Below are 25,000 nucleotides of genomic sequence, written 5' to 3' on the forward strand. Positions count from 1 at the left end.
AAAAGCCGTGACTGTGATTACTGGACAGGGAAACCCCAGACTGAATGTACTGAAGCTCTCGGTCAGTGTGAGATGTATTCACACGTGTGGGCCGATGCAGACCTCTGGGGTTCAGAGGCGATGCAGACCTCTGGGGTTCAGGGGCGATGCAGACCTCTGGGGTTCAGGGGCGATGCAGACCTCTGGGGTTCAGGGGCGATGCAGACCTCTGGGGTTCAGGGGCGATGCAGACCTCTGGGGTTCAGGGGCGATGCAGACCTCTGGGGTTCAGAGGCGATGCAGACCTCTGGGGTTCAGAGGCGATCCCCGGGGGGCAGGCCCCAGAGTGCCCCGGGCGGGGCTGCTGTTGATTTCGACTCTCTCTCTGTGTGACGTCCCGACAGGATCATCGAGTCCCTGCTGCCCAAGTACATCCGGGGGTCCGCCAAAGCAGAGTCCAAGATCGCCCACCGGCTGAAAGTCGGCAAGTCACCTCACTCCCGCAGGCTGGGAATCACCTGGGAATGCTGTCCTGTGCGATTACCTGTTATCTGTTCAGCACCAGCCCCAAACCACAAAGCACATGAGATTTAAATAAAAACTACCAGGCTGGAGTGAAAAAAAATCTTGGGAGGAACCCAGCTATAGAGGCAGAGCCCCTCTGGGAGAATGGAGAATCTCCATTTAGCCCAGGACTAGCCTTAATCTGTGTCTGTGAAACGGGCTGATGAACTACCAGCTTTGCTCACTGGAGACCGTATGGTCTCACTTCAGACGAAGACTTCAGTACTGTGGCTGTAAAGCTATCGGCCCAAAACACACCCTGCACAAGTACACAAACACAGATTCGCCACAAAGCCAATGTCAGGTGTCACTGCGTTCCAAAATGTGTTGGCTGAAATTCTTTAGAGCAGCGCCAGCGTGAGCTGCAGTGCCACATTATCCTGCAGCGCCCCCTTCAGCACCGGAGGGCTTCTGACCTCCACAGGGACATAAGTCCACACACCGAGTGTGTGCAACCGGACCGTGCGTTAGTAGGGTATGTTTTGGGCCTGACTGTGCTAGGAGTGAGCGCAGGGGAAGCGTTTGAGGTGTGTTTTGTGTGTTTATGTGGCGTTCCTGGCTGATGCCCGTCCTCCCTCCCCCAGACCACGTGGGCACTCAGCAGAACCTGGCCCTGTTCCGCCCGCTCTCCCTGCGGCTGCGCCAGGCCAACGTGAGCGGGGCGGGCCTGGGGGGGGACCAGGCCCTGGTGCCCCAGTGGTGGGTGGTGGAGGAGTGCCCCGTCGGACAGCCCCGGGGCCCCTGCCAAAGCATCGAGATGGTGGTGTTCAACGACAAGGTCAGCCCGTCCAGCCTGGGCTTCCTGGCTGGATACGGGTGAGGACCGACTCCACATGTTGGTGTTAAATTCTCAAATGATGGAAAGATTGTCAGGGTTCTTGATTTCTGAGCAGCTTGGGGACAGTGTGCGCCGTTTTAAATATCATTATTGAAAATATCATTAATAATAACTGCAGCCAAATTAAATATTACTTTTATATGCCACTTCTTTTTTATTTTTCTCTCACTCCTGTGACCGCTCCCTCCCTGCAGCATCGTGGGGCTGTACATGTCTGTGGTGCTGGTGATCGGGAAGTTTGTGCGGGAGTTCTTCAACGGGATCTCGCGCTCCATCATGTTCGAGGACCTGCCGTGCGTGGACCGCGTGCTGAAGCTCTGCACGGACATCTTCGTGGTGCGCGAGACGGGCGAGATGGAGCTGGAGGAGCAGCTCTTCGCCAAGCTCATCTTCCTCTACCGCTCGCCCGAGACCATGATCAAAATGACCCGCGAGAAGAAGACGGACTGACCCCTGCTGGACGGGAGGACCACAGCGCACCAGACCCACATCCCGCAGAACGGCTCTGTAAACGGATGCAATGCCCCTGTACACTGACCCGACTAATGCGTCCGTTATCGCACAGAAGAGAGGGTCACACTACCCCAGGACAGAGAGAGAGGGGGGGGGGGGGGCATGTCCCTGTTACATGGTCACAGGCTGACCAGAACATCAAGGTTACAGAAACATGAGTATTAGTGTTTCCTGACCTTGACTCCTTTGGATCTGATTGGCCGCCCCCACTTTCTAGCCCCTCCCCCACTCCAGACTGTGGAATACAGGAAGTGAATAGGAAGTCCGACCTGCATGCAGATCAAAGGGAACAGCCACACAGACTCCAAACCCCTCCACATAAACGGTCGTGAAGCGTTCCACAATGCCCGCTGGGCTTGCACCGGAAGACGACCCAAATTCTACAGCATGCTCCTCTTTTTACATCTTTTTTTTTAGTTTTTAAATACACTCCTTTCAAAAGCCATGTTGATAGTACACTGATCAAAAGCACAACTTCAGGACTAAAACTAAAAAAAACTGTAGTGTGTGAAAATGTATTTTCTTCTCTGAAAGGTCTAATCCTGTATCCCTCATAGGTTCTCTTATTGTGTGATTTTACTGTATTTATCGGATCAATGGTAACAAAATGGCGGTGACAGATTTGACAGACTGTGGCCTTTGTTGAAGATCACAGAGCAGGATCTCAGGAGCCTGCAGCTAATTTCATAATGTAACATGTAAATTAACAGCATAATTAATATTCAATATTTCAATTATTCAAACTAAAGTTATGCCCTCCATGTGAATAAACCATTTCTGCCTCAGCCTGAAATCAGCCATTTGTAATGTCTGTGTTAAGATCAAGGGAAACATTTTTTTTTGACACATTACATCACATTAATGGCATCTGGCAGACGCTCTTATCCAGAGCGATGTAGAACAAAGTACAAAGTGCAAAGTGCATACCCATAACCAGGGACGCTCAAAGAGCGTAGAGGGAACTAGTCTCAAGTGCTAAGAATACAACAAAGATAAGGACTTGGGCCTTGTAGATTAATCTGACAATGGATTATATGAGACATTTTTATACAAAATGAAAGAATGATATACGCTTACATATAACAACAAACAGTTTACATAGCCAAACAAAACCATCCTTGTGAAACTAAGATACTGTATGTAGATTCGAATGTATTTGTGCTGCAGTAAGGACAACATATCACAAAATGGAGGTCGAGTTCTTTAACATCAGACCTGTGAACAGTAGGCACAGGATGTTGGAAGGGAACCCCGTACTCGTACTTTATGAAAATATAGACGGTTTTTATTTGAAAGCCAGCAGTGACAAACCGCAGGAATGACGCTCAGGATTCAGCGGGGTCAGACTGAACCCTGAGCCTTTCCTGTGACGCCTTCTCATCCACTTCTCCAGCTTTGACCAGAGTGTGCAATACACGGAATAGGAACGGTGTCAGGAATTCTGTGACGCCGATCATTCAGGCCGCAGAGTACTGGCCATCCTGTCCTGATCGAATTGGCATGTCTGCTGACTCGAGTAGCTCCTGCCCTGTGTCACTCCCGGTCGCTATTCCGCCACTGTGCCAGCCGTGTTCTAACATTAGGATCAAAGGACCATTTGGCCAACAGACGCACGGACACCAGAGTCTGCGCAACATGTCTCTCAGTGCACCATTTTGTACATTAGCTTTCTACGCAGGTGGGAGACTTCACCTTGCCTGGACGATTCCTGTGTTTGACTGCAATCTTTGTGACATTTAACAGACGTTCATCGTGGGAGACGTATACCGTAAAACGCAGTGAACTCGTTTTCTTCATTATTTTAGTTTTGTAAGGAGTAGTCAGTCAGTTTTCCTGCTGAGAATGGCCCATTCATGGGAAATGCCATTGGCAAGGTTAACCCCACGCCTGCTTCATGTTTTAACTCCCTTGAGTTGTCCTTGTGAAAAATGTCAGGAGAAAAAAATTCTGTACTCCATCGGCAGTTGAACCGTTTTTAGCCAGATTTATTATTGAGAAGCTATTTTTATTTATTTATTTCATATTTATTTAAGCGGGGACATAGCATCATTACTGCCTGTTTACACCAGGTTCATGTAGCTGATATTCTGCATACGTTCCCCGTCCCTAGTTGCCTTTTTTTTATTAAAAAAATATTAAAAATAAGACACAAAGTGTAAAATGGAAGATGTTAAGAAACATACACACTTAAAATACAAACATTCAATAAATGTTCATTACATACACACAACTAGCACCAGGTTAACCTAGCACCACGTATTACAGTAAGTTTTATTTTGGGAAGAAAACGAATTGTTCTCTTATCCACTGTTTGATGGATTCATATGGGATTTTACATAACTGCGACTGTAAAACGATAAGTGAATACTGACCGATTGCTAAATAGGCCAATATAGTCCAATAGCTCAGTCAAGATCGAGTCAGAAGACTTTCACCTTTACCCTAAATCGCTGACGTAGTTTCCAAGGTCGGGGTTCAGTGTCTCAGTCCCATTCACAACCTTTCACTCGCAGTGACGTCATGTGCCGTAGAAAGTTGTGCGACTGCCAGGGGCGTTACTCGCATTAGGTTGCCAGATCCCTCAAAGTCCACCCTGAGACCCCTAAAAGGTAACGAGTAAGGCCAGGAATTTCTTCTGGATGGGTTGCGATATGGGAGTTGATACGGTGCCGAGTACAATAAACATGTGAAATTATTCTCATGTAATAAATGCACTTCAGCATGTCGCTTTGGCTTGAAACGTCCACTGAATGAAATGGTGTGGTTTTAACTTCTTTTTTTATGTCACTATACTGGCTTTTCGGGTTATTCTTTGCAGGTTTCACTCTACAATACGCACATAACAAGCGGAGAATATTCATTTGAGTAAGGTCAACAGAGCGCTATGTCCCAGTCGTCTTTTAAATTCGCCATGATTCCGTAAATTCACATTATGTGCATTGTACAGAAAGTTACGGACTGCCTTCTCAAGCATTTCTCAGCGAGCGAGTTTGGAAGCCACACCCCCTCAGTTCGAAGTCCTGGAAAAAAACGAGGATTTTAAAGACCCTTTATAAACTGGCAACCATTGCTCATCGCCATTCTGCTCTGAGGGAAAGGGTCACATTTGAGTGTTCGCCCGGCTCAGCTGTCAAGTGGAGGGACTTCATACGGACGAGAAATGAAAATATGGACTTCAGAACACATATTCAAGTTAGTAATTATCATACGATTATATTTAAAAAGTCATCTAGTGAAACATAATGATGGTTTCAAGTGTTTCGCTGTGCAAGTGCAAGCTAGCTAGGTAATTAGCTCAACGGCAAAGTGACAACTCGGCTAGTTCTATCAAGAACATAGAAGTTTTCCACATAAATACATTGACATATAATGAGATTGTGTTAAGCCAATTATAACATTGGGTATGTAGATTAACTTATGTAGGTTGTAACTTGCATTTACAACCTTGTCTGGGTGATTTGTTGGATCAATAATGTTAGCTAAACCAAGTTCGCATTGCCACGAGCTACTTGCTAGCTAGCTGGCTATAGCTAACGTTAACCGAGGAAGGCAGAACGTTTGTTTCAGAAGGAGTGCATTTTAATTTCTGTATTTCGCTTTAGTTCATTTCTATATTTTTGTTCTTGCATCACACCATGAGATTCATATTGGATTATAAAACGGGATTGCATAACCGTTCTGAAGGCTCGACAGTGACGTCATTAAGAGCGCCAAGAATGAAGCATTTAGCCGCTAGTCGAACAGCTAGCAAAGTTTCGACCTTGGTGCGCAGTTATGGGTATAATATTTATGGTTTAAAAATGTGTTTTTAGACTTCAGTTTATGCATTTCGAAGTTGTTTTCCCAGTTAAGTTCACATCTTGTTCTGTTTGCGTATACATTTCATTTTTACAGAAGGCACGTTATGAATGCTATAGCTACTGATTATCGTTGAACAGTTCTCTATTGTAAGCTGTATTGCCGTGAATTCTGAAATACTGAAATTCACTCCTTCTCTCCCGTACAGCCATCGCTGGGAGACTGTTACCAAGGCAGCAATGCAGAAGTACCCCAACCCCATGAACCCCAGTGTAGTGGGGGTGGACGTGTTGGACAGACGGGTGGACCAGACGGGTCGTCTCCACAGCAGTAGACTCCTCAGTACAGAATGGGGCCTACCGTCGTTGGTCAAGTCTGTGAGTAACTTCCTCAAACCTCCTTTACAGGTTCCCAAAAATCCACATGCCGTTGTATGTAGTCCTGGGTCATATACGCAATTGTTTTTGGTTCAAATACTTATCAATGTTCTACTTTACTCCAGGTGACATTGGCACAAGAGACTGGCCTAACCCCCATTGCTCCCAACGAACCGATTGGTCCCTTGCATGGGAGAAGTTGACATTTGAATCCAAAGCAATTGCATTATTGACCCTGGTCCAGTTGTATACCTGCTTCCTGGAGCAGTTTATGAAAATGTGCAAGAAAAAGAGTCAGAACTGGGATAACTGTACAGAACAAAAACCCCAGAACAGGGCCCTGTGTCACAAAACAGGGTCACTGAGGTAGCTGGATAACTGAACGGAGTAAAACCTGGAACGCCTCTTTTTACTTCAGTTCCAGATTTGGGAGGGTTCCGGTCTTTACTCGATGCAGATTTCCAGCCGACTCCGTGATCCTGCTTGGTGAAACAGGCCCCTGATTGAGCTGCTTGGTGAAACAGGCCCCTGATTTAGCGGTTCAGACGGGTCTTTTACACAGAGGGTGATTTTCAGCGTTTGGCCCCTGAGCCCCGCGGTGCCGTCCTGCTGTGTTCTCGGGTTTTGAGCGAGAGTCCGCCCTGTTGAGTCCGCCCTGTCGAGCCCGCCCTGTCGAGTCCGCCCTGTCGAGTCCGCCCTGTCGAGTCCGCCCTGTCGAGTCCTCCCTGTCGAGTCCTCCCTGTCGAGTCCTCCCTGTCGAGTCCTCCCTGTCGAGCCCTCCCTGTCGAGCCCGCCCTGTCGAGTCCGCCCTGTTGTTTACGGGGCGCAGGAACGAGCCTATCGGCGGCGGGGGTGTGGTGGGAACAGCACGCGCTGTTTCAGAGCGCCGGCTGACCTCTGCTCTATTTCTGTTCACCACGCACAGCACAGAGCTGCCACATTCCCGCGTGACAACAGCTGATCACGTGACCGGCAGGTCACCCCCCCCCACAAAACGTGACACCCAAAAAAAATCTATGCACCGAAATTTGAAACTCACACACCTAGACAAATACAAAAATTAAAAATATATATATACATTTAAAAAATCGAGTGTGTTTTCCAGTAAGAGCAATGCTCACGTTTTTGTCTACATCATAATTTGGTCACTCGTATTACAGTTTTGCTGAGAAAAATAACGATTAAACTCCAAAACCTAAGGATATTGTGCAATGGGGGAACTCCAAATATTGTCTTTCTACCACACAAATGCTTTCTTATTACAATATTGCCGTTTGAATGGAAGGACATTTTGCTTTAAAAACTGTGTTAAAAAAAAAACAAAAAAAAAAACTTGAATTTTTAACTTGAACACATTGAACATTCAGTAATTCTGTTTGCCAGAACAAGCCTAGTCCATTGCATTGTGCTGGAGTGCACTAGAAACAGTTAAATGACAGGTGTAATGACAGACACTGGCTCAGCATTTGTCCAGGACTGTAACCTCTCTCCCCCCTCCCCCCTCAGATAATCGGTGTGACGGGAAGCCGAACATACGTCCAGGAGCACTCGGTGGTGGACCCCAGAGAGAAGACCTTCGAGCTCAAATCCACCAACGTGAGTCTGGCCTGCGTCTCTGCTCCTACAGGAGAGGAAAACAACTCCAGTCTTTACTGTTCCACAGTCCGCAGTGCAGACTATATAATCCACTGCGGTAAAAAAAACACAGTACTAGGGGAGAGTTAGTTCTCACAGCCCTGTTCATCAAATCACGGTCCTCGGGGGCCAAGAACCACTGCTTTTCCACCCTCCCTTTACCTGGGAGTCAGGGGTGACCACCCTCCCTTTACCTGGGAGTCAGGGGTGACCACCCTCCCTTTACGTGGGAGTCAGGGGTGAAGTCAGTCTGGACAATCAGCAGCACTAATTGTTCACCTAGCTACCTGGGAGGAAAGAAATTGGGATTTGGACACGAGGTCTCCTGCAGTACAGTAACGCGGTGATGTTGACGGGGAGGGGCTGGCAAACATTCTGGCAAAAAGCTGTGATTGGCTTCTGCCCGATGGCCTTTAATCACAAAATGTGTTTTTAATACCATCAGGGCTGGTTTATGATCTGTATGGTCATATTTTGCGTCCCATGTTTGGTTTGGGAGACCTGTACACCAGTTTAATGCAGATGTTTAATCAGCCAATCATGTTGCAGCAATTAAATGCATAAAAGCACACAGCCATGGTCAAGAGGTTCAGCTGTTGTTCAGACCAAATGTCAGAATGGGGAAAAACAAAACATCCAGTGAGCAGCAGTTCTGCAGACAGAAATGCTCGATTAATGAGATGTCAGAGGAGAAGGGCCAGACTGGTCGAAGCTGACAGGAAGGTGACTGTAATGCAAATAACCACACATTACAACCGTGGTGTGCGGAAGAGCATCTCTGAACATACAATGCCTCTAAGTGGATAGGCTACAGCAGTAGAAGACCAAGTCTTTTTTTGGTTCAATACCTAAAAGTGCTCATTGAGTGTATGCTACTCCTGAAGTACAGTCAGAAATGACCCACCAATCAGCATCATTGCTGTTGTTTCATGTTATTAATGTATTCAGTGATTGGCTGAGCCCCTCTGTGGTTTCTCTGCCAGAAGTGACATCATCGGTCCTATCCCTATTGTAACCCTGATTAACTGCATAAAGAAACAAGCCGTCTCCCCCATATTCAAACCCCCTCTCTCCTCCTCCTCCTCCTCCTCCTCCTCCTCTCTCTCTCTTCCTCTCTCAGATCAGCTTCACCCACATGGTCTCTGTGGACGAGAGGCTGGTTTACCGGCCACACCCGCAGGACCCAGAGAAGTGAGTCTCTCCTTCTGTTTCTCAAACGCCTCACAATGCACTTACACGCGCAAACCATTTCAGACATTTCAGCCATAAATAACCCAGTGTGAAGAACACAGCTGGCCAGTGGTGCTCATGTCTTCAGAAATGTACAGTTAAATGTTATTTTATTCAAAAGAAACTTTATAGAAATTGAGGCCATGAGCTGAACACGTGTCTTCTAGCGAGTCTGAACCTTTCACCCGCTGCTTTCTATCGCTGTCTATAAGTCTCAAGCCTTCAACAGCAATAGGAAATGCAGCGAACAAACACACAAAATCAAAGACTCCAGCCTGTTATTGCCGGTTTGCTGTGCGTGGCGTAGTGGAGCGGATCTCTGACCCCCCCCCGTGACCCCCCCCTCTCTCCTGTGCAGGACCGTGCTGACGCAAGAGGCCCTGATCTCGGTGAAGGGAGTGAGTCTCAGCAGCTACCTGGAGGGCCTGATGGCCAGCACCATCTCCACCAACGCAGGCAAGGTGAGTCTGATCTCCCACCAGTGCAGGGCGCAGTCTCACCGTGTACATTACACAGTAGTGGCAAAGTGACCAAGCAAGAGCCAGTGCCCACCTGGAGCAGTGTGGGGTTTAGGGCCCAACAGCTGCACTGATCTTACAGTGGCTACACTGGGGCTTGAACCACCAACCTTCCGGGTCCCAGTCATGTACCGTAGCCACTAGACTACAGTGCATTAGCCGCAAGGCTACAGTGCATTAGCCGCAAAGCTACAGTGTCTTAGCCGCTAGGCTACAGGCTCACCCAGGCTCCCACAGGGCTTTTTAAAGCAGGGGGGCACATGGTATGCATGTGACTTTAAAACAGTAAGAAGCAGATTGCCTTAAGATCACCATGCTAAAATAAGCATAGCTGGTATTTACACCTTAGAATCTCAACCTCAGTGACAGACTGACCAGTCTACTGAACAGGGTACAAGCCAAGCAGTAGCACAAGTCCATTATGGAGTAGATAAACCACCTTCCTTTAGAAGGCACGGTTGCGGAAATGGTGAGCATTGAACTGAAAGGATAATAACGACCAATAAACGACTGGAAACACTGCAGTTTAGCTCCATGTTACGTGCAGCGGGTTGGGAGGTGTCTGGAGGAGCAGGAGGGCGGTCTCTCTAAGGGGGTCTCTCTGAGGGGGGGAGGTCTCTCTGGGGGGCGGTCTCTCTGGGGCGGTCTCTCTGGGGGGGGCGGTCTCTCTGGGGGGGCGGTCTCTCTGGGGGGGGCGGTCTCTCTGGGGGGGCGGTCTCTCTGGGGGGGCGGTCTCTCTGGGGGGGCGGTCTCTCTGGGGCGGTGTCTCTCTGGGGCGGTGTCTCTCTGGGGCGGTGTCTCTCTGGGGCGGTCTCTCTGGGGGGGCGGTCTCTCTGGGGGGGGGGTTTCCCGCGCGGTAAAGCTTGTGCGTTTCTCCGCAGGGGCGTGAGGCCATGGAGTGGGTGATCCGCCGGCTGAACGCAGAGATCGAGGACCTGGCGGCCACAGCGAGGGACACACTGCGGGCACCAATGGCTGCTGCCTCCACTGAGCAGTGACCAATCGCACGCCTCCCGCTGGGGCCACACCCCCTCCTCCCACCACGGGAGCAGTCATTGGCTGTCTATATTAGATATCAGCGCTCAGTTGGGGTCCGATTCCACACGCTTGTACCCGGGGGTCGTGTCTCATGTCCGACGTCCTGAAGGAGACTCCAGGAGACGGGCGAGACTTCATTCATCCCCTCTGTTAGGTTTCTACCTCCCGGTCACCGCATCCTCCCTCTGTCTCCACACCGCCGCTGACAGACCTCAACACCGCGGGGAGAGCGGGACGGGGTTGGGACCACCAGCGGGACGGGGTTGGGAACACGATGTTGAAGTTCACGCTCCGTCTGTGAAAACCGTGCAGCGTCGAGGAAACGGGATTTTGGACCTGTGGAACTCTGAACAAACATCTCAGGATGTGGTTGTGCGTGTGTACGTGCGTGTGTGCGTGTGTACGTGTGTACGTGTGTGCGTGCGTGCGTGTGTGTGTGCGTGTGTGTGTGTGTGTGTGTGTGTGTGTGTGTGTGTGTGTGTGTGTGTGTGTGTGTGTGTGCGCGCGCGTGAGGTTGGGTAGTTTCGTGAACTCAAAGCACTCGAACAGGATGTCACATCTCCACACTTGAATTTCGTGTACTGTAAATTATTATCTCATAATTATTCTCATCAGTTACAGCAGCTTTACGAACTGAATGAAGAAGACACGTCAAAGCAGACTCTTCCGCTTATTTTTTTTATACTAAAAAAAAAAAACTGAAATATACTCTCTGGGCGGTCGTGCAATCAGTCGAAATGCAATGTAGCCAAGCAGTTATGCCATCGCATAATTTTGGATGCAAAAGACCAAGGTTAAAAAAATAATAATAATATCAAATGGTGAAGAATGCTGTATTTATTGGGCAAGGCTAGTTAACTAATGCCTGTGTGTTGCAGTGTACAGTATGGAGTGGGTTTCAAACGCTTGAATACACGGCTCCGTCTGAGTCGACTTCTGCAGCTGCCCCTGTGCCAATTACAGACGCTTCAATACTCTACTTTCATGCGGAGTTTTTTTTGTTGGAGAAATTATAGTCATGTTATGAAGGTAAAGTAATTGCCATCACCATTTCACGCACCTGACCTGATGGAGAATTGCCTCGTTTTACCGTGACCTAGCTGTTGCATTGCAGGGTCATGAAAGTATGTAGACTCAAATCTGTTACACCCGTCGCTGCCGAAAACACCGCGCTACCTGTGCGTCTTTTTGTGTGCGCTTGACTGCCAGGACTTTAAAGAAGGTGATTTTACTACGTGGCATTTACTAGAAAATAATAAGATTACCATAACAGGGGTTTAGTCGTTGCAGTGTCTGTGTTCTGTTGAAAATTTGTTCGTGTGGTGAATGTCGGACGCTCTGTAACCGCCGCGTGTGCGGTGGTGTTGTTCGTGACGTTGAAAATGGTTTGTTTAAAATGTGTTCTTTTTGAGGCTGACTGATTGAATGGGAAAACAGCACTTCCGGTATGAATGTCCCTCGCTGCCCCCTGATTGTTTGAGCACCCACGGCTAGCGTTTCATTGTGCATATTAAAATACCTCCGGACACAAAGAACCTTGTCTGTGTTTTTTTTATTGTTATTTGTGTTATTTAACCTTCAGAATAGCCAGCGGTGAGGGAATGGTACCGAAACCTGTCCATCATTCTGTTATCGAAGTGCTAACCTCAGACCAGAAATATCCGAAATTAATTTCTCTTAATTTCATAGCTTCATTTTTTCATAAAATCTCATTCATAAACCACTGGTGTGTACAGTATAACCACTATGTTATTGTAGATTTTAAGGAATTCCAAGCCAATTTCTGTCTGATTTAATTTGTGCAATCAGTCGTATTTAAGTATGTATTGTACGAAACAATCAAATTAAACCAGTTTTATTCAGTTCCAAACGTAAACAAGTTTTTATTTCGATCCTGAATTAAAATGATTAAAAATCCTGTCCACTATTTGGTCATTCTGGGAATGCGAAATGAGCTTGGGAATTACACTGTAGCCAATCAGCAGCGAGACCGTTTTAGTGTGCTGCCAATCAGAACTGAATTTGCAGCGTCATATCTAATCGCCCTTTCACTTGTTTAGAAATGACACGACGTCAAAAGCAAATGCCTTGTTATAGACTGTAAGAAGTATCCGAATTGGTTCTGTGGGTAAATTAACAATGTTTAGCGTTTATTACAAATGAAGTGGCGAGTGAATGCAGTATTTTCAATGTTTCCCAGAAATGAAACGGTTCGACAGTTAAGTGTTCAAACCATGTTTCAAACCCATCAATCACAGCGGCAGTCTCAATTATCCTTACAATACTTAGGTTTTGTTAATTTAACAAATAAAAATTCAGGATAAGCCCAACATGACGTCTCTTAAAAATCCTTACTAGAACTTTACCCGTGTCCTTTCTACCGAGGTGGTTGGTAGCCTATCTGAACTGCGTTTTCCGAAATACAGGTGATGAGTGATTTTCCTAGGCGCGTTACAGGTAGGGTGCAGCCTACCACCGTGTTCCTTGTTCCGCAATGGAGGGGATTCTGCTGAAATGGACCAACTACTTTTTAGGTAAGACGTTCTATTCTCAGCCAATAATCTTGAAACATGAATTTAGTTCGTGGATATCAACATAAAACCCATGAACAATTTTGGTATTTTAACATCAAACGTGATTCGTTTTACCACCCAAATTAGCCAGAACTCAGCATCGTTTCAGTAGAGGGAAGTTTAAGTAGCGTTGCTGCTACGGTCGTTCTGTCACTTTTATTGACAGCCAATTAAATACCTGCATAGTATTTATTTTGTTCAGCAACTGATTAAATATCGTTTCGTACACAATTTCGTTATTCTAGATCTATTCTGGATAGCTAGCCAATGCAGTTACATTCGCATGTTGGTATACAAGGGGCTTTCTTCAATGGTTATTGCCATAAACTGTAGAAGGTTATAGCATGCCAACAGATCAATAGTGAATATAATGTAGGACTACTAGCATGCATAGATTATCTTTCTTAGATTATTCCATTAGTTAAATATTAGCTACATACCAATGTTAAAGCACTCAATCAGGTGACAGAAAAGTGTCGAGACAGACACTATAAAGACAGAATTGATTCTACGCGTTTGGTGAGCGTCTGCATGTTTTTCTGTTTAAGGGTGGCAGCCTCGTTATTTTGTCCTGGAAGGGCTCTTTCTGACCTACTACCTCTCTAAAGATGACGTAGGCAAAACCGTTAAGGGGAGCGGGAAGATGGGACTGTGCGAAATCCAAGGTCGGATGTGCCGTTCTTCTCAACATTGCCAAGTGTGTGAATCAGGCTGAAATGTAGTTTATTAGCCAATGAACACTCATTTAACATTCATCCGTTGGTTTACATGTCATGGGACATTGGTTAAGGTTCAGTCAACATTTGTTCTTAACTCTAATTCACAATTAAAATAGGGTTTTTTTTTTTGTTAATCGGCAAGTGAAGCGCAAATGTAACTCGCCAATATGTCTGCATTGAATAAAAAACACTTAATTTACTCTATTTTCACCACCTCCCTCAATCGTTCCTAAACGAATATCGAGGAGAGAGGCAGGATTGTAACCGTGTGTGTGTAGTGTAGAGAACGCAACAAACAAATGAAAGGAAATCTGGCAACTCGACGAACCACGAGCCTACCTGTCGGCGAAAGGCGCTTTCTTTGACGGCCTGGTCAGATCCGGAGCTCCACTGGGTTCCTTCATTCAGCAATTGCTTTGCGAATTATTATTTTATTTTAAACAAAACCAGTCGCACCCATGCGGTTGTCCTTGGTAAGGAGCGAGGGAGTGACGTCGTGGTACCCTTCTTGGCCTGGATCCTTGAGCTACCCCGTAGTTACTTATCAATACATTGCGCATATCCGATCATTGTAATTCTCAGTAATTTACCACTTCCTTAACTTTGACTGACCGCTGCCACCAAAACTGAGCTGATAAGATTCGCAGATCGTGGCCCCAGGACCTGCTTTCACGCAGACTGAACCGCTGTTGACTTTTCAGCCGCCATCACCTGGAACGCCAATTAGGCAATCAGAGAGGTAACCCCGCCCTCCGATAGAGCGTCATCTGTTTACGTGATTACGTCAGCAGCAGGTGCCAGAACAAAACAAAAACAACCAAGAGTGTGAATCCTCTCTGCTCACAACACACAAGTCAAAGCTAAGGACAAATGTTGACTGAATCCAGGACATTATCCTGGATATTGCACATTATAGCAACTTATGTTCTTATGTATTTTAGAGATTGATAATTATCAATAATATACTGGTTATTAATATGATCAATGCACCTAAAAGAAAGACACAGAGATCAAAGATGTGTGGTGTCTTGTCAAGTTGCTCCTTTGATTTATTTCCATTGCATTGTGATCTCTCTCTCTCTCTCTCTCTCTCTCTCTCTCTCTCTCTCTCTCTCTCTCTCACACACACACACACACACACACACACACTCTCACACACACAGTGCATCCCACAGATAGCAGACGTTTTGAGCTGCACTTCTCAGGAGAGCAGAGTTTACATCTGATGGTGCAGAATTTTGGGGAGAGGCAGCGATGGCTGGTGGCCTTGGGCTCAGCAAAAGCCTGCCTTATAGACCAGCGCCCTGGGGCAGAGACAGGTGAGCAAGGGGTGTGTGCGTGCTGATTCTGGGGGTGTGTGCAGTGATTCTGGGGGTGTGTGCGGTATCTGATGTGCATCTTCATATTTGGCAGCTTAAAGTGGACACTTTTGTTTTGGTCGTGGGTATTTTCAGAGGAAGGGGTTTGGTAACTGCTTCTCTGTTGGCGGCTGTGCAGAGCGGACCCGAGCTGCTGGCGGTCTGAGGGGGAAGATGTCTGAGCTCCAGCTCTGCTGCCACCTGCTGGTGGAACAGGTGCATGTGCTTCAGGGCTGTGCCCAGCCCATGGAGGACCAAGCCCAGGTGAACCTGCCGCACACCTGCTCCCACAGACTGCCCGTACGCCTACATTTCACGAGGGGTGCGCCCCAATACTCCAAAAACTGTATCCTCCTTTCCCCCACTCCTACCTTGTTCTTCTTCCAAAGTGTGTGGAGGAAAGGAGGATACATTTTTCCAGTACTGGGACCATCAAGATCTACAAGTCCTGGAGACAGAAAGTGGTCCCTGGAGAGTAATTAGTTCAGCATGAATACATTTTAGAAAGTAAAATTACGGTCCAACATAGTGTAATTTCATCAGGCTAAACTTCAATGGGGAAATGTGCTTCTTGGCCCCGCAGGTTTAATGAACAGCAAAACCTGTCCCTGGCCCCCTGCCCAAGAAGCAACCGCTGCCTCAGAAAAGCGCAAGCAGCCTGACCTGATTGGCTTCTCTTGCTTGGCTCCCCAGCCCTGATTGGCTGACCTTTCTAACCCATCTCCTGGTGTGGCGTCAGGTGCAGATATGTAATCTGAAATGTATCAGAGGCGAGTGATCAAAGCTTGGCTCGTGCTCACAGAAACCCGACCTGGCTTACAGTCAGGTGTACGCACAGGTAAACACTGCACCTGTTCAACCTCATCAGCCAGGTCAGAGGGTGTGTGTCCTGTTTTAGCTTCTGCTACTGTGACACACAGCATAATGAACACAGAGCATGCTCTCTGCCAGTGTCCTGCAGGGTGTAGACTTTTCCCTAAATGTGTTTTTCATTTTCCATTACCTTGTCATGTGCCCCAATTTGCATTTTAGATAGAATGGGCTACAAACCTTTTTTCAGGGATAATGTTTTTTCATCCCAATTGTTTACATTTTGGTCTGAAGGGAAGTGGAAGGTCCAGGGGTCAGAAAGTAAAAGTCCCGTGTTTATTCCACCCGTGAACTCACCGAGCTGATTTCACTGATTAGTTTACATTTACATTTACATTTTAGTCATTTGGCAGACGCTTTTAATCCAAAGCGACTTACAAGTGCATAGGTTCTACCACAAGTCAAAGCATCACATCCAGAACTAGGAAAATACACCTGGACTGCTGTTCTAAACATATAGTCGTCATCATAAGTGCAATTTTTTTTTAGACAGGTTAGACAGGGATAGGGGTATCAGAAGGGGGGGGCGGGGTAAATCAGGAGGGAGGACTAAGGTAGAGTTTGAAGAGGTGTGTTTTGAGTCTGCGTCGAAATAGGGGGAGGGATTCTGCTGTCCTGACAGTGGTAGGCAAGTCATTCCACCACTGAGGAACCAGAACGGAAAACAGGCGTGAATGTGCAGCTCGACCGCCAGGTGCCCGTAGAGAGGGAACCGTAAGGCGACCAGAGCTGGCAGACCGGAGTGGTCTAGCTGGGGAGTAGGGAGTGATCAGGGATTGTATGTAAGGTGGGGCAGTCCCCTTAGCAGCCTGAAATGCCAACACTAGGGCCTTGAAACGGATGCGTGCGGCAATAGGAAGCCAGTGGAGGCCAATGAGGAGCGGGGCTGACTTGCACACATCTGGGCTGAAGATGTGTGCGAATGAGCGAAATACAGAGAAGGACTTTCTGACCCTGGTGTTTCCACCTATGGGTCTGAATGTGGTCAGTGTTGAGAGAAAGCTGTGTTGGGTTTTTTTTTTATGTGGGGTGACGTAGCTCATGACATAGGGTGACCCTGAGCAAGACACCTAACCCCAAATTGCTCCCTACGAGCCGATTGGTGCCTTCCATGGCAGCCTATCGCTGTGTGTGAGAGAGAGTGTGAGTGTGAATGGGTGAATGAGAGGCATCAGTTGTAAAACGTTGGATAAAGGTGCTATATAAAAGCTTTTTGCTGTGTGTTTCCTCACTCTCTCGCCTGTGCTGCAGACCCTGTTAGCCACGTCCTCTGCCCTCAGGAAGACCTGCTCCATGTTTCTGGGAACTCTTGAGGAGTGCATGAAAATAGGCAGCTCTGTGCCTCAACCATGCGCACTGGCTCCCCCCGTCTCCCCCTCTGTAGTGGGCCGATCCAGGCTCCAGGTAGAGTCCATTTTGAGGATGAGGGGTGGCCTTGTTTAAGGGGTTTGTTCTAATATTTTCCTATCAAGTGTCATTGATTACAATGATCCCCAGTGGAACACGTCTGAGTGTACTCCTGCAGTAATGGTCTGCCTTTAGGTTTCTGTGAAGTCATTAGTGTTGGTGAATTGTTTTGCAGTTGAGTCACTCTTCCAGACAGACAGATGGCGCTGTTGCAGAAAGGTAAGCGGTGTTATGAAGGTGGAGGGGCTCAGTTTTCCATGACGGTTGATTGATCCATTGCCATAGAGCAATATGTGCAGTGACATGATATGGCCACTAATCTGTGTGTTTGTGTGTGTGTGTGTGTGTGTGTGTATGTGTGTGTGTATATGTGTGTGTGTATATATATATATATATATATATATATATATATATATATATGTGTGTGTGTGTGTGTATGTGTGTGTATATATGTGTGTGTGTGTGTGTGTGTGTGTATACTGTGTGTGTGTGTGTATGTGTGCGTATATATGTGTGTGTGTGTATATATACTGTATGTGTGTGTGTGCTTGTGTGTATATGTATGTGTGCTTGTGTGTGTGTGTATATATGTGTTGTGTATATACTGTGTGTGTGCATGTGTGTGTATGTATGTGTGTGTGTGTGTGTGTGTGTGTGTGTGTGTGTATGTGTGTGTATATACTGTGTGTGTGTGTCTCTCCCCCTCCCTGTGTTTGTAGGCCGGTACTGTGGGGCTTGGCTGCTCGGTCTGATCAGACAGTGAAGAGGAACATTGCAGAGATGGCCATCGTCCACACACACAGACGTAGCATTGCCCATGCTGACCACCAGAGGGCGCCTCTCACAGCTTAAAACAGTGAGCAGCTCCTCATAGGGTTCAACTATATTCTGCTTTTCACACATATTCCCCAACATACGCTTGTTTCACTGTGAAGCCTCTAGCCTGTAGCCTAAGGTGCTAGACTGGGACCTGGAAGGTTGGTAGTTCAAACCCCGTTGTAGCCATTATAAGATGCCAAGATACTTTGGATAAAAGCGTCAGCTAAACTCAGAGGAGGGGCGAAAGTGAAGGACTCTGGATTTCTACCAATCACACCCTGAGCTGATCTTTAGGGGTTGGGGGCTCAGATGAGGGGTACACTGTAGAGGACACACAGAGTGACTGCACCCCAAATTCCCCCCGTGTGCTGTGTGGATGATACAGCACGGAGCACCACTGTCTGTCACACAGGAGGGGGGGGGGGGAGTGTTATTAAATAAATAACAGAGGATTTTACAAAGGAACTGGTAAAGCCCATTATGTTTATACAAAGCAGTTTGAAAGCATCTTGTATAATGTTGATTCATTTAGGTGACATTAATCCACACTGACTGACAGACGTACATCAGCAGATGCAGTTAAGGGACCTGCTGAAGAACAAACGATTCTCACCCCATTAGCAGCAGCACCTGGCCTGATGCATGAACTCCACTGTCTAACTGAGAGGGAACCTTCAAACTAAAGCCCACAGCACATACAGCCCACAGCACATACAGCCCACAGCACATACAACACACAGCAAGCACAGCCCACACCCACAACACATACAACACACAGCACATACAACACACAGCACATACAACACACAGCAAGCATAGCCCACACCCACAGCACATACAACACACAGCAAGCATAGCCCACACCCACAACACATACAACACACAGCACATACAGCCCACACCCACAACACATACAACACACAGCACATACAACACACAACACATACAACACATAGCACATACAACACACAGCACATACAGCACACAGCACATACAGCCAACAGCAGGCTTAATGACTGTGCCTTCAACTAATTTTTTTCAATTGAATACTATTTGTCTTGTGCTTTTTCCAGAAGACTGTCCCAAAGACACTTTACAGAGTAGCACAAGGGCAAGCACCAGACCTGAATGCCCAAATAACACGAGAAACCGCTCTCAAAGAGGATACACATTAAAGAGAATGTGTCGCTGTAATGGTCCTTTCATTCCCAGTCTTCACACAGACATTTACACCACGTCTCATATATTACTTCACTCACAGGGAAAATAAACATCAAGCCATCAAACACAAAAATCAATCGACTCATCAGCACACTGTTCAGCACTTCATTTATAAACATTTTTCCATATTTTGAAGCATTTTCTCCGTAACACGTACATGTGATGTTGCAATGGTGGAATGTGCAATTAAGAGCAACAATCGCCTTCTATTGGGACAGGTCAGGATGATGTCATATGATGATGTCACACACGTGATGAGCCTGGAGCAGTTCATATTTTAAATAACTTATGAAAAAAAAAAAAGAATTCTATCATCAATACTGCCATCACACATTATGCTTGCAAAGTCACAAAAATGAGAGGTAAGGGTGTGTTTGACAAGGTAGATATTTTCTGATGACATCAGCTGTCAATCGTCAACAAAATGGCATCATTATTGGCGGGTAAGTTATGTGGGAGGAGCAGTGGCTTTGGTGGGTGGAGCGATAATGCTTCCCTCCATTTTGTCTATCTGTGAGCAAAATGGCCGCCCGCTGTCAGAGCTGTCTTTATCTGAGAGGAAAATGGCCGCCATCAGAGCTGTCTTTATCTGAGGGCAAAATGGCCACCATCAGAGCTGTCTTTATCTGAGGGCAAAATGGCCGCCATCAGAGCTGTCTTTATCTGAGGGCAAAATGGCCGCCAACAGAGCTGTCCCTCCCACTGGACACATCAGGCACTGATCCTCGGGCAAGAGCAGCACACAAGGTGCCAATGTTTTGGAGAGGGGCTCCCAAATTATGGACCAAAATGTCTTGGGATGGGGGGGGGGACAGTGGGTGGTGGTCTGACTGAAGCCAGTCCCCTCCACCATACACACAGACAGACAGACACACACACACACACACACACCATAAAGTGTTTTAATTTCCACTAAAGGCACTATAAAAATGTGATTTATTTTAGGCCTGAAAGTGACTCCGCCCCCCAATCACACCCACAGCCTTCTCTCTTCCTGATTGGCTGATCGGGAGATTATTACAGGGGGGTGCACTTGGTGGGCAGGGTCTCAGGTCAGAGGGTGGGACCCCAGAAGGCCAGAGTTTGGGGACTTCCTGTATAAGGTCAGTAGGGGCCTGGATCTGACGTGTAAAAGAATTTCACGCATGCAGCTTTTATGGATGCATAGACATTATTTGAAAAGGGGGCTTGTGCTAATAATAAAGTGATTATCTTGTGTAATCTTTATTTAGTTACTGTTTCACAGGTCTTCAGACACGCTCTCAATCAGACATAAGCATCTCACCATCCCACCAACTCTGCTTTCACCATAATGGGACATTACAGAACCACGGACACACCCGTTTCAACACTGATGGGGAAAAAAACAAAACGTATAAGTACAGTTTTTTATGGCAAGAATAAATTAACAATAAATTAACCCCCACAATTTAAAACAAGACAAAACCAAGTTGTAAACGTATAATCACAAAGACTAAAATCAGGTACAATGACAGTTTTAAAAAAGGTATTTAAACCACAGTGGAGAATATATGACAGTGAGTTACGATGTTTACATGTGAAGTTAAACTGAGGTATCACAGCCCTGTCATTTTCACCCTTTTAGTTGTGTTTCCGCTCAGGACTGAGAGGAGAGATGCAGGTTTACAGCAGAGACACAGAGGAAGAGGGAACAGACAGACAGACAGACAGACAGACAAATCTCCTCCTCCCAGGGAGAAAACACAGTATTTTACAATTCAGAATTAGCGTATGCATTTATACAGCCGATATGCATATTATATCCATGCATATATTCAACTCACAGCTAACATTGAACGGGGGCAGGGTGTTGTGTGGAGTTTTGCTAATGTTGTGGGGGGCGTATGCGATCTCAATAACATTGTGGGGGGGGAGGGTGAGCAGTCTCACATGGCTACACCACTGTCCTGCTCTCAGCAGCTTGTGCAGTTTAAACAGCTTCCATTTCCTCCACAGCAGACAGAAACAGCATCCTCAGAGACAGTAGTAATGCCCAGCTGCAGTATTGGAGAGTATTGTTGAGTATTGCTCTGCTGAGTATTGGTGAGTAGTGGATGTGCAGGAGTTATGCGAGTGTGGTTAGTGCTAGCGGGTACTTCTGATGTGCAGGTGTGTGTGAGTGTGGTTAGTGCTAGCGGGTACTTCTGATGTGCAGGTGTGTGTGAGTGTGGTTAGTGCTAGCGGGTACTTCTGATGTGCAGGTGTGTGTGAGTGTGGTTAGTGCTAGCGGGTACTTCTGATGTGCAGGTGTGTGTGAGTGTGGTTAGTGCTAGCGGGTACTTCTGATGTGCAGGTGTGTGTGAGTGCGGTTAGTGCTGTCTGCTGCTGATGTGCAGGTGTGTGTGAGTACATTAGCACTATGTTAGCGCTGTGTGCAGGTGTGTGTGAGTACATTAGCACTATGTTAGCGCTGTGTGCAGGTGTGTGTGAGTACATTAGCACTATGTTAGCGCTGTGTGCAGGTGTGTGTGAGTACATTAGCACTATGTTAGCGCTGTGTGCAGGTGTGTGTGAGTACATTAGCACTATGTTAGCGCTGTGTGCAGGTGTGTGTGAGTGCGGTTAGTGCTATGTTAGCGCTGTGTGCAGGTGTGTGTGAGTATGGTTAGCACTATGTTAGCACTATGTTAGCGCTGTGTGTGAGTGTGGTTAGCGCTATGTTAGCACTATGTTAGCGCTGTGTGCAGGTGTGTGTGAGTGTGGTTAGCGCTGTGTTAGCGCTATGTTAGCGCTGTGTGCAGGTGTGTGTGAGTGTGGTTAGCGCTGTGTTAGCACTATGTTAGCACTGTGTGCAGGTGTGTGTGAGTATGGTTAGCACTATGTTAGCGCTGTGTTAGTGCTATGTGCAGGTGTGTGTGAGTGTGGTTCGCACTATGTTAGCACTATGTTAGCGCTGTGTGCAGGTCTGTGTGAGTGTGGTTAGCACTATGTTAGCACTGTGTTAGCGCTGTGTGCAGGTGTGTGTGAGTGTGGTTAGCGCTGTGTTAGCGCTATGTTAGCGCTGTGTGCAGGTGTGTGTGAGTGTGGTTAGCGCTGTGTTAGCGCTATGTGCAGGTGTGTGTGAGTGTGGTTAGCGCTGTGTTAGCGCTATGTTAGCGCTGTGTGCAGGTGTGTGTGAGTATGGTTAGCACTATGTTAGCGCTGTGTGCAGGTGTGTGTGTGTGGTTAGCACTATGTTAGCACTATGTTAGCGCTGTGTGCAGGTGTGTGTGAGTGTGGTTAGCGCTATGTTAGCGCTGTGTGCAGGTGTGTGTGTGTGGTTAGCACTATGTTAGCACTATGTTAGCGCTGTGTGCAGGTGTGTGTGAGTGTGGTTAGCGCTATGTTAGCGCTGTGTGCAGGTGTGTGTGTGTGGTTAGCACTATGTTAGCACTATGTTAGCACTATGTTAGCGCTGTGTGCAGGTGTGTGTGAGTGTGGTTAGCACTATGTTAGCACTATGTTAGTGCTGTGTGCAGGTGTGTGTGAGTATGGTTAGCACTATGTTAGCGCTGTGTGCAGGTGTGTGTGAGTGCGGTTAGCGCTATGTTAGCACTATGTTAGCGCTGTGTACAGGTGTGTGTGAGTGCGGTTAGCGCTATGTTAGCACTATGTTAGCACTATGTTAGCGCTGTGTGCAGGTGTGTGTGAGTGCGGTTAGCGCTGTGTTAGCGCTATGTGCAGGTGTGTGTAAGTGCGGTTAGCGCTAGCGGGTACTACCGATGTGCAGGTGTGTGTGTAAGTTCGGTGAGCTGCTGATATGCAGGCGTATGTGAGAAAGCACTGTCTGTGGGAGAAGTGGTTTAACACGGCCAGGGTGCTACAGGGATAAACTCTACAGGCTGCCCTACAGTGGAGAAGCTGTCTCAAACTAGTTAAAGATGTCTGTTTGTCTAGAGGATGTGTGTGTGTGCATGTACAAATACACACGCACACTACACTGGAAGGATGATGTGCTCTGTGTGTGCGTGTGTATGTGTGCATGTGTGTATGTACTGTATGTGTGTGTGTGAGTGTGTGTGTGTATGTACTGTGTTGGTGTGTGTGTACATGCATGTCTATATGTGTGTGCGTGTGTGTGCGTGTGTGTGTATGTATGTACTGTGTGTGTGTGCATGTGTGTCTGTGTGTGTGTGTGTGTGTGTGTCTGTATGTGTATGTGTGCATGTGAGTGTGTGTGTGTATGTACTGTGTTTGTGTGTGTGTGTACATACATGTCTATATGTGTGTGCGCCGTGTGTGTGTGTATGTACTGTGTGTGTGTGCATGTGTGTCTGTATGTGTGTGTGTGTGTGTGTGTGTCTGTATATGTGTGTGTGTGTGTGTGTGTGTGTACATGCCAGGGGAGGTGAGACAGCTGAGTTCACAGGTAAGGACTGAAACAGCACAGAGACTTGAACACACACATTAAACCCGTACATGCAGCACTGCACTCTGCTGAGTGCACTATTTTAGTGTACTGTACATCTCTACTGGAAGGAAAGTGCATAATGGAGAATTAATGTGCTGCTAGTACTGATGGACAGCATGCAGATTTACACAGGAGGGCTACAGCAGATCACCTGCAGGCACCTGGAGAGAGAGAGAGAGAGAGAGGGGGGAGTGGAGAGGGAGAAGGAGGGAGAGGGGAGAGAGGGAGTGGAGAGGGGAGAAAGGGAGAGAGAGAGAAGAGGGAGAGAGGGAAAGAGTATTTGTATAAACGGCAGACATCAATAAGACTGAATGTGTCTGACAAACCAAATGCTTTGACTGATAAAGTGATTATTGTAAATATTTTTATTTAAAAAGTTATTGGAGGCTATATCCTTTTTAAATGTCTTTGTAAAATTACAAGTCTCGTTTTATGTTTTAAGTTTTGTTCATGTTTTGGTTTTTGAGAAATTCCCTTCGGATCAATAAAGGTTGTGTTTACTCATCCACACGCATCACTAGCACCTGGTAGAAGCACCTGTGAGTACAGGTGTATCCCGGGCGTGTGAGTATGACTGAATTCCATATGCTGACTGCACTTAGCAGAGTGTGTGTGTGTGTGTGTGTGTGTGTGTGTGTGTGTGTAGCCCAGTGCTCCTGACCCGCCCCCTCACCTGAGCCCCTCCCTCACCTGTATCAGATCACTAGCTTGCTGCGCTCTGCCGCTGGATCAGGTAAACATTGGCGGAGTCCTCCATTTCACTCCCACAATGCACCCTGCCCCTGAACACAGAGAAACACACGCACACTGCTTAACACTGTCCACACTGAACACACACACGCTGTTTAACACTATCCACACTGAACACACACACACACACTGCTTAACACTATCCACACTGAACACACACATGCTGTTTGACACTATCCACACTGAACACACACACACACACACTGTTTAACACTATCCACACTGAACACACACTGCTTAACACTATCCACACTGAACACACACACGCTGTTTAACACTATCCACACTGAACACACGCTGTTTAACACTATCCACACTGAACACACACACGCTGTTTAACACTATCCACACCAGTGGAGGCTGGTGACTTCCAGAATTGAGG

The 25,000-nt window shown here is 47.0% G+C and overlaps 4 protein-coding genes across 4 annotated transcripts in view; 3 read left to right on the forward strand and 1 right to left on the reverse strand.

The window, feature by feature from the left end:
* Window positions 1–2,645, forward strand: part of si:dkey-11f4.7 (piezo-type mechanosensitive ion channel component 2) — a 59,744-nt gene extending 57,099 nt beyond the window's left edge. The window contains exons 53-55 of the mRNA XM_061259165.1: window positions 384–492; window positions 1,151–1,359; window positions 1,576–2,645. Coding sequence (XP_061115149.1) covers window positions 384–492; window positions 1,151–1,359; window positions 1,576–1,831 — 574 coding nt within the window. The 3' untranslated portion in view covers window positions 1,832–2,645. The remainder of the gene's footprint in view (window positions 1–383; window positions 493–1,150; window positions 1,360–1,575) is intronic.
* A 2,287-nt stretch (window positions 2,646–4,932) lies between these two features.
* LOC133139166 (PRELI domain containing protein 3B-like) lies at window positions 4,933–12,025 on the forward strand. The gene is made up of 6 exons (XM_061258524.1): window positions 4,933–5,086; window positions 5,901–6,069; window positions 7,576–7,665; window positions 8,825–8,895; window positions 9,293–9,395; window positions 10,334–12,025. Exons 1-6 carry the CDS (start codon window positions 5,055–5,057, stop codon window positions 10,448–10,450), a joined length of 582 nt encoding a protein of 193 aa, XP_061114508.1. The 5' UTR covers window positions 4,933–5,054; the 3' UTR covers window positions 10,451–12,025.
* Window positions 12,026–12,984: 959 nt separating this feature from the next.
* Window positions 12,985–21,085, forward strand: LOC133139594 (pleckstrin homology domain-containing family A member 3-like). Its single transcript, XM_061259166.1, has 6 exons — window positions 12,985–13,024; window positions 13,612–13,728; window positions 14,946–15,101; window positions 15,280–15,404; window positions 17,262–17,414; window positions 21,080–21,085. Exons 1-6 carry the CDS (start codon window positions 12,985–12,987, stop codon window positions 21,083–21,085), a joined length of 597 nt encoding a protein of 198 aa, XP_061115150.1.
* A 2,567-nt stretch (window positions 21,086–23,652) lies between these two features.
* kif5aa (kinesin family member 5A, a) overlaps window positions 23,653–25,000 on the reverse strand; it is a 38,440-nt gene continuing 37,092 nt past the window's right edge. Inside the window, exons 28-29 of the mRNA XM_061259167.1 lie at window positions 24,559–24,650; window positions 23,653–24,029 (exon numbers count right to left, since the gene is read on the reverse strand). Coding sequence (XP_061115151.1) covers window positions 24,572–24,650 — 79 coding nt within the window. The 3' untranslated portion in view covers window positions 23,653–24,029; window positions 24,559–24,571. The remainder of the gene's footprint in view (window positions 24,030–24,558; window positions 24,651–25,000) is intronic.

This window comes from Conger conger, chromosome 10, assembly GCF_963514075.1.
Source record: "Conger conger chromosome 10, fConCon1.1, whole genome shotgun sequence".
Taxonomy (NCBI): Eukaryota; Metazoa; Chordata; class Actinopteri; order Anguilliformes; family Congridae; genus Conger; species Conger conger.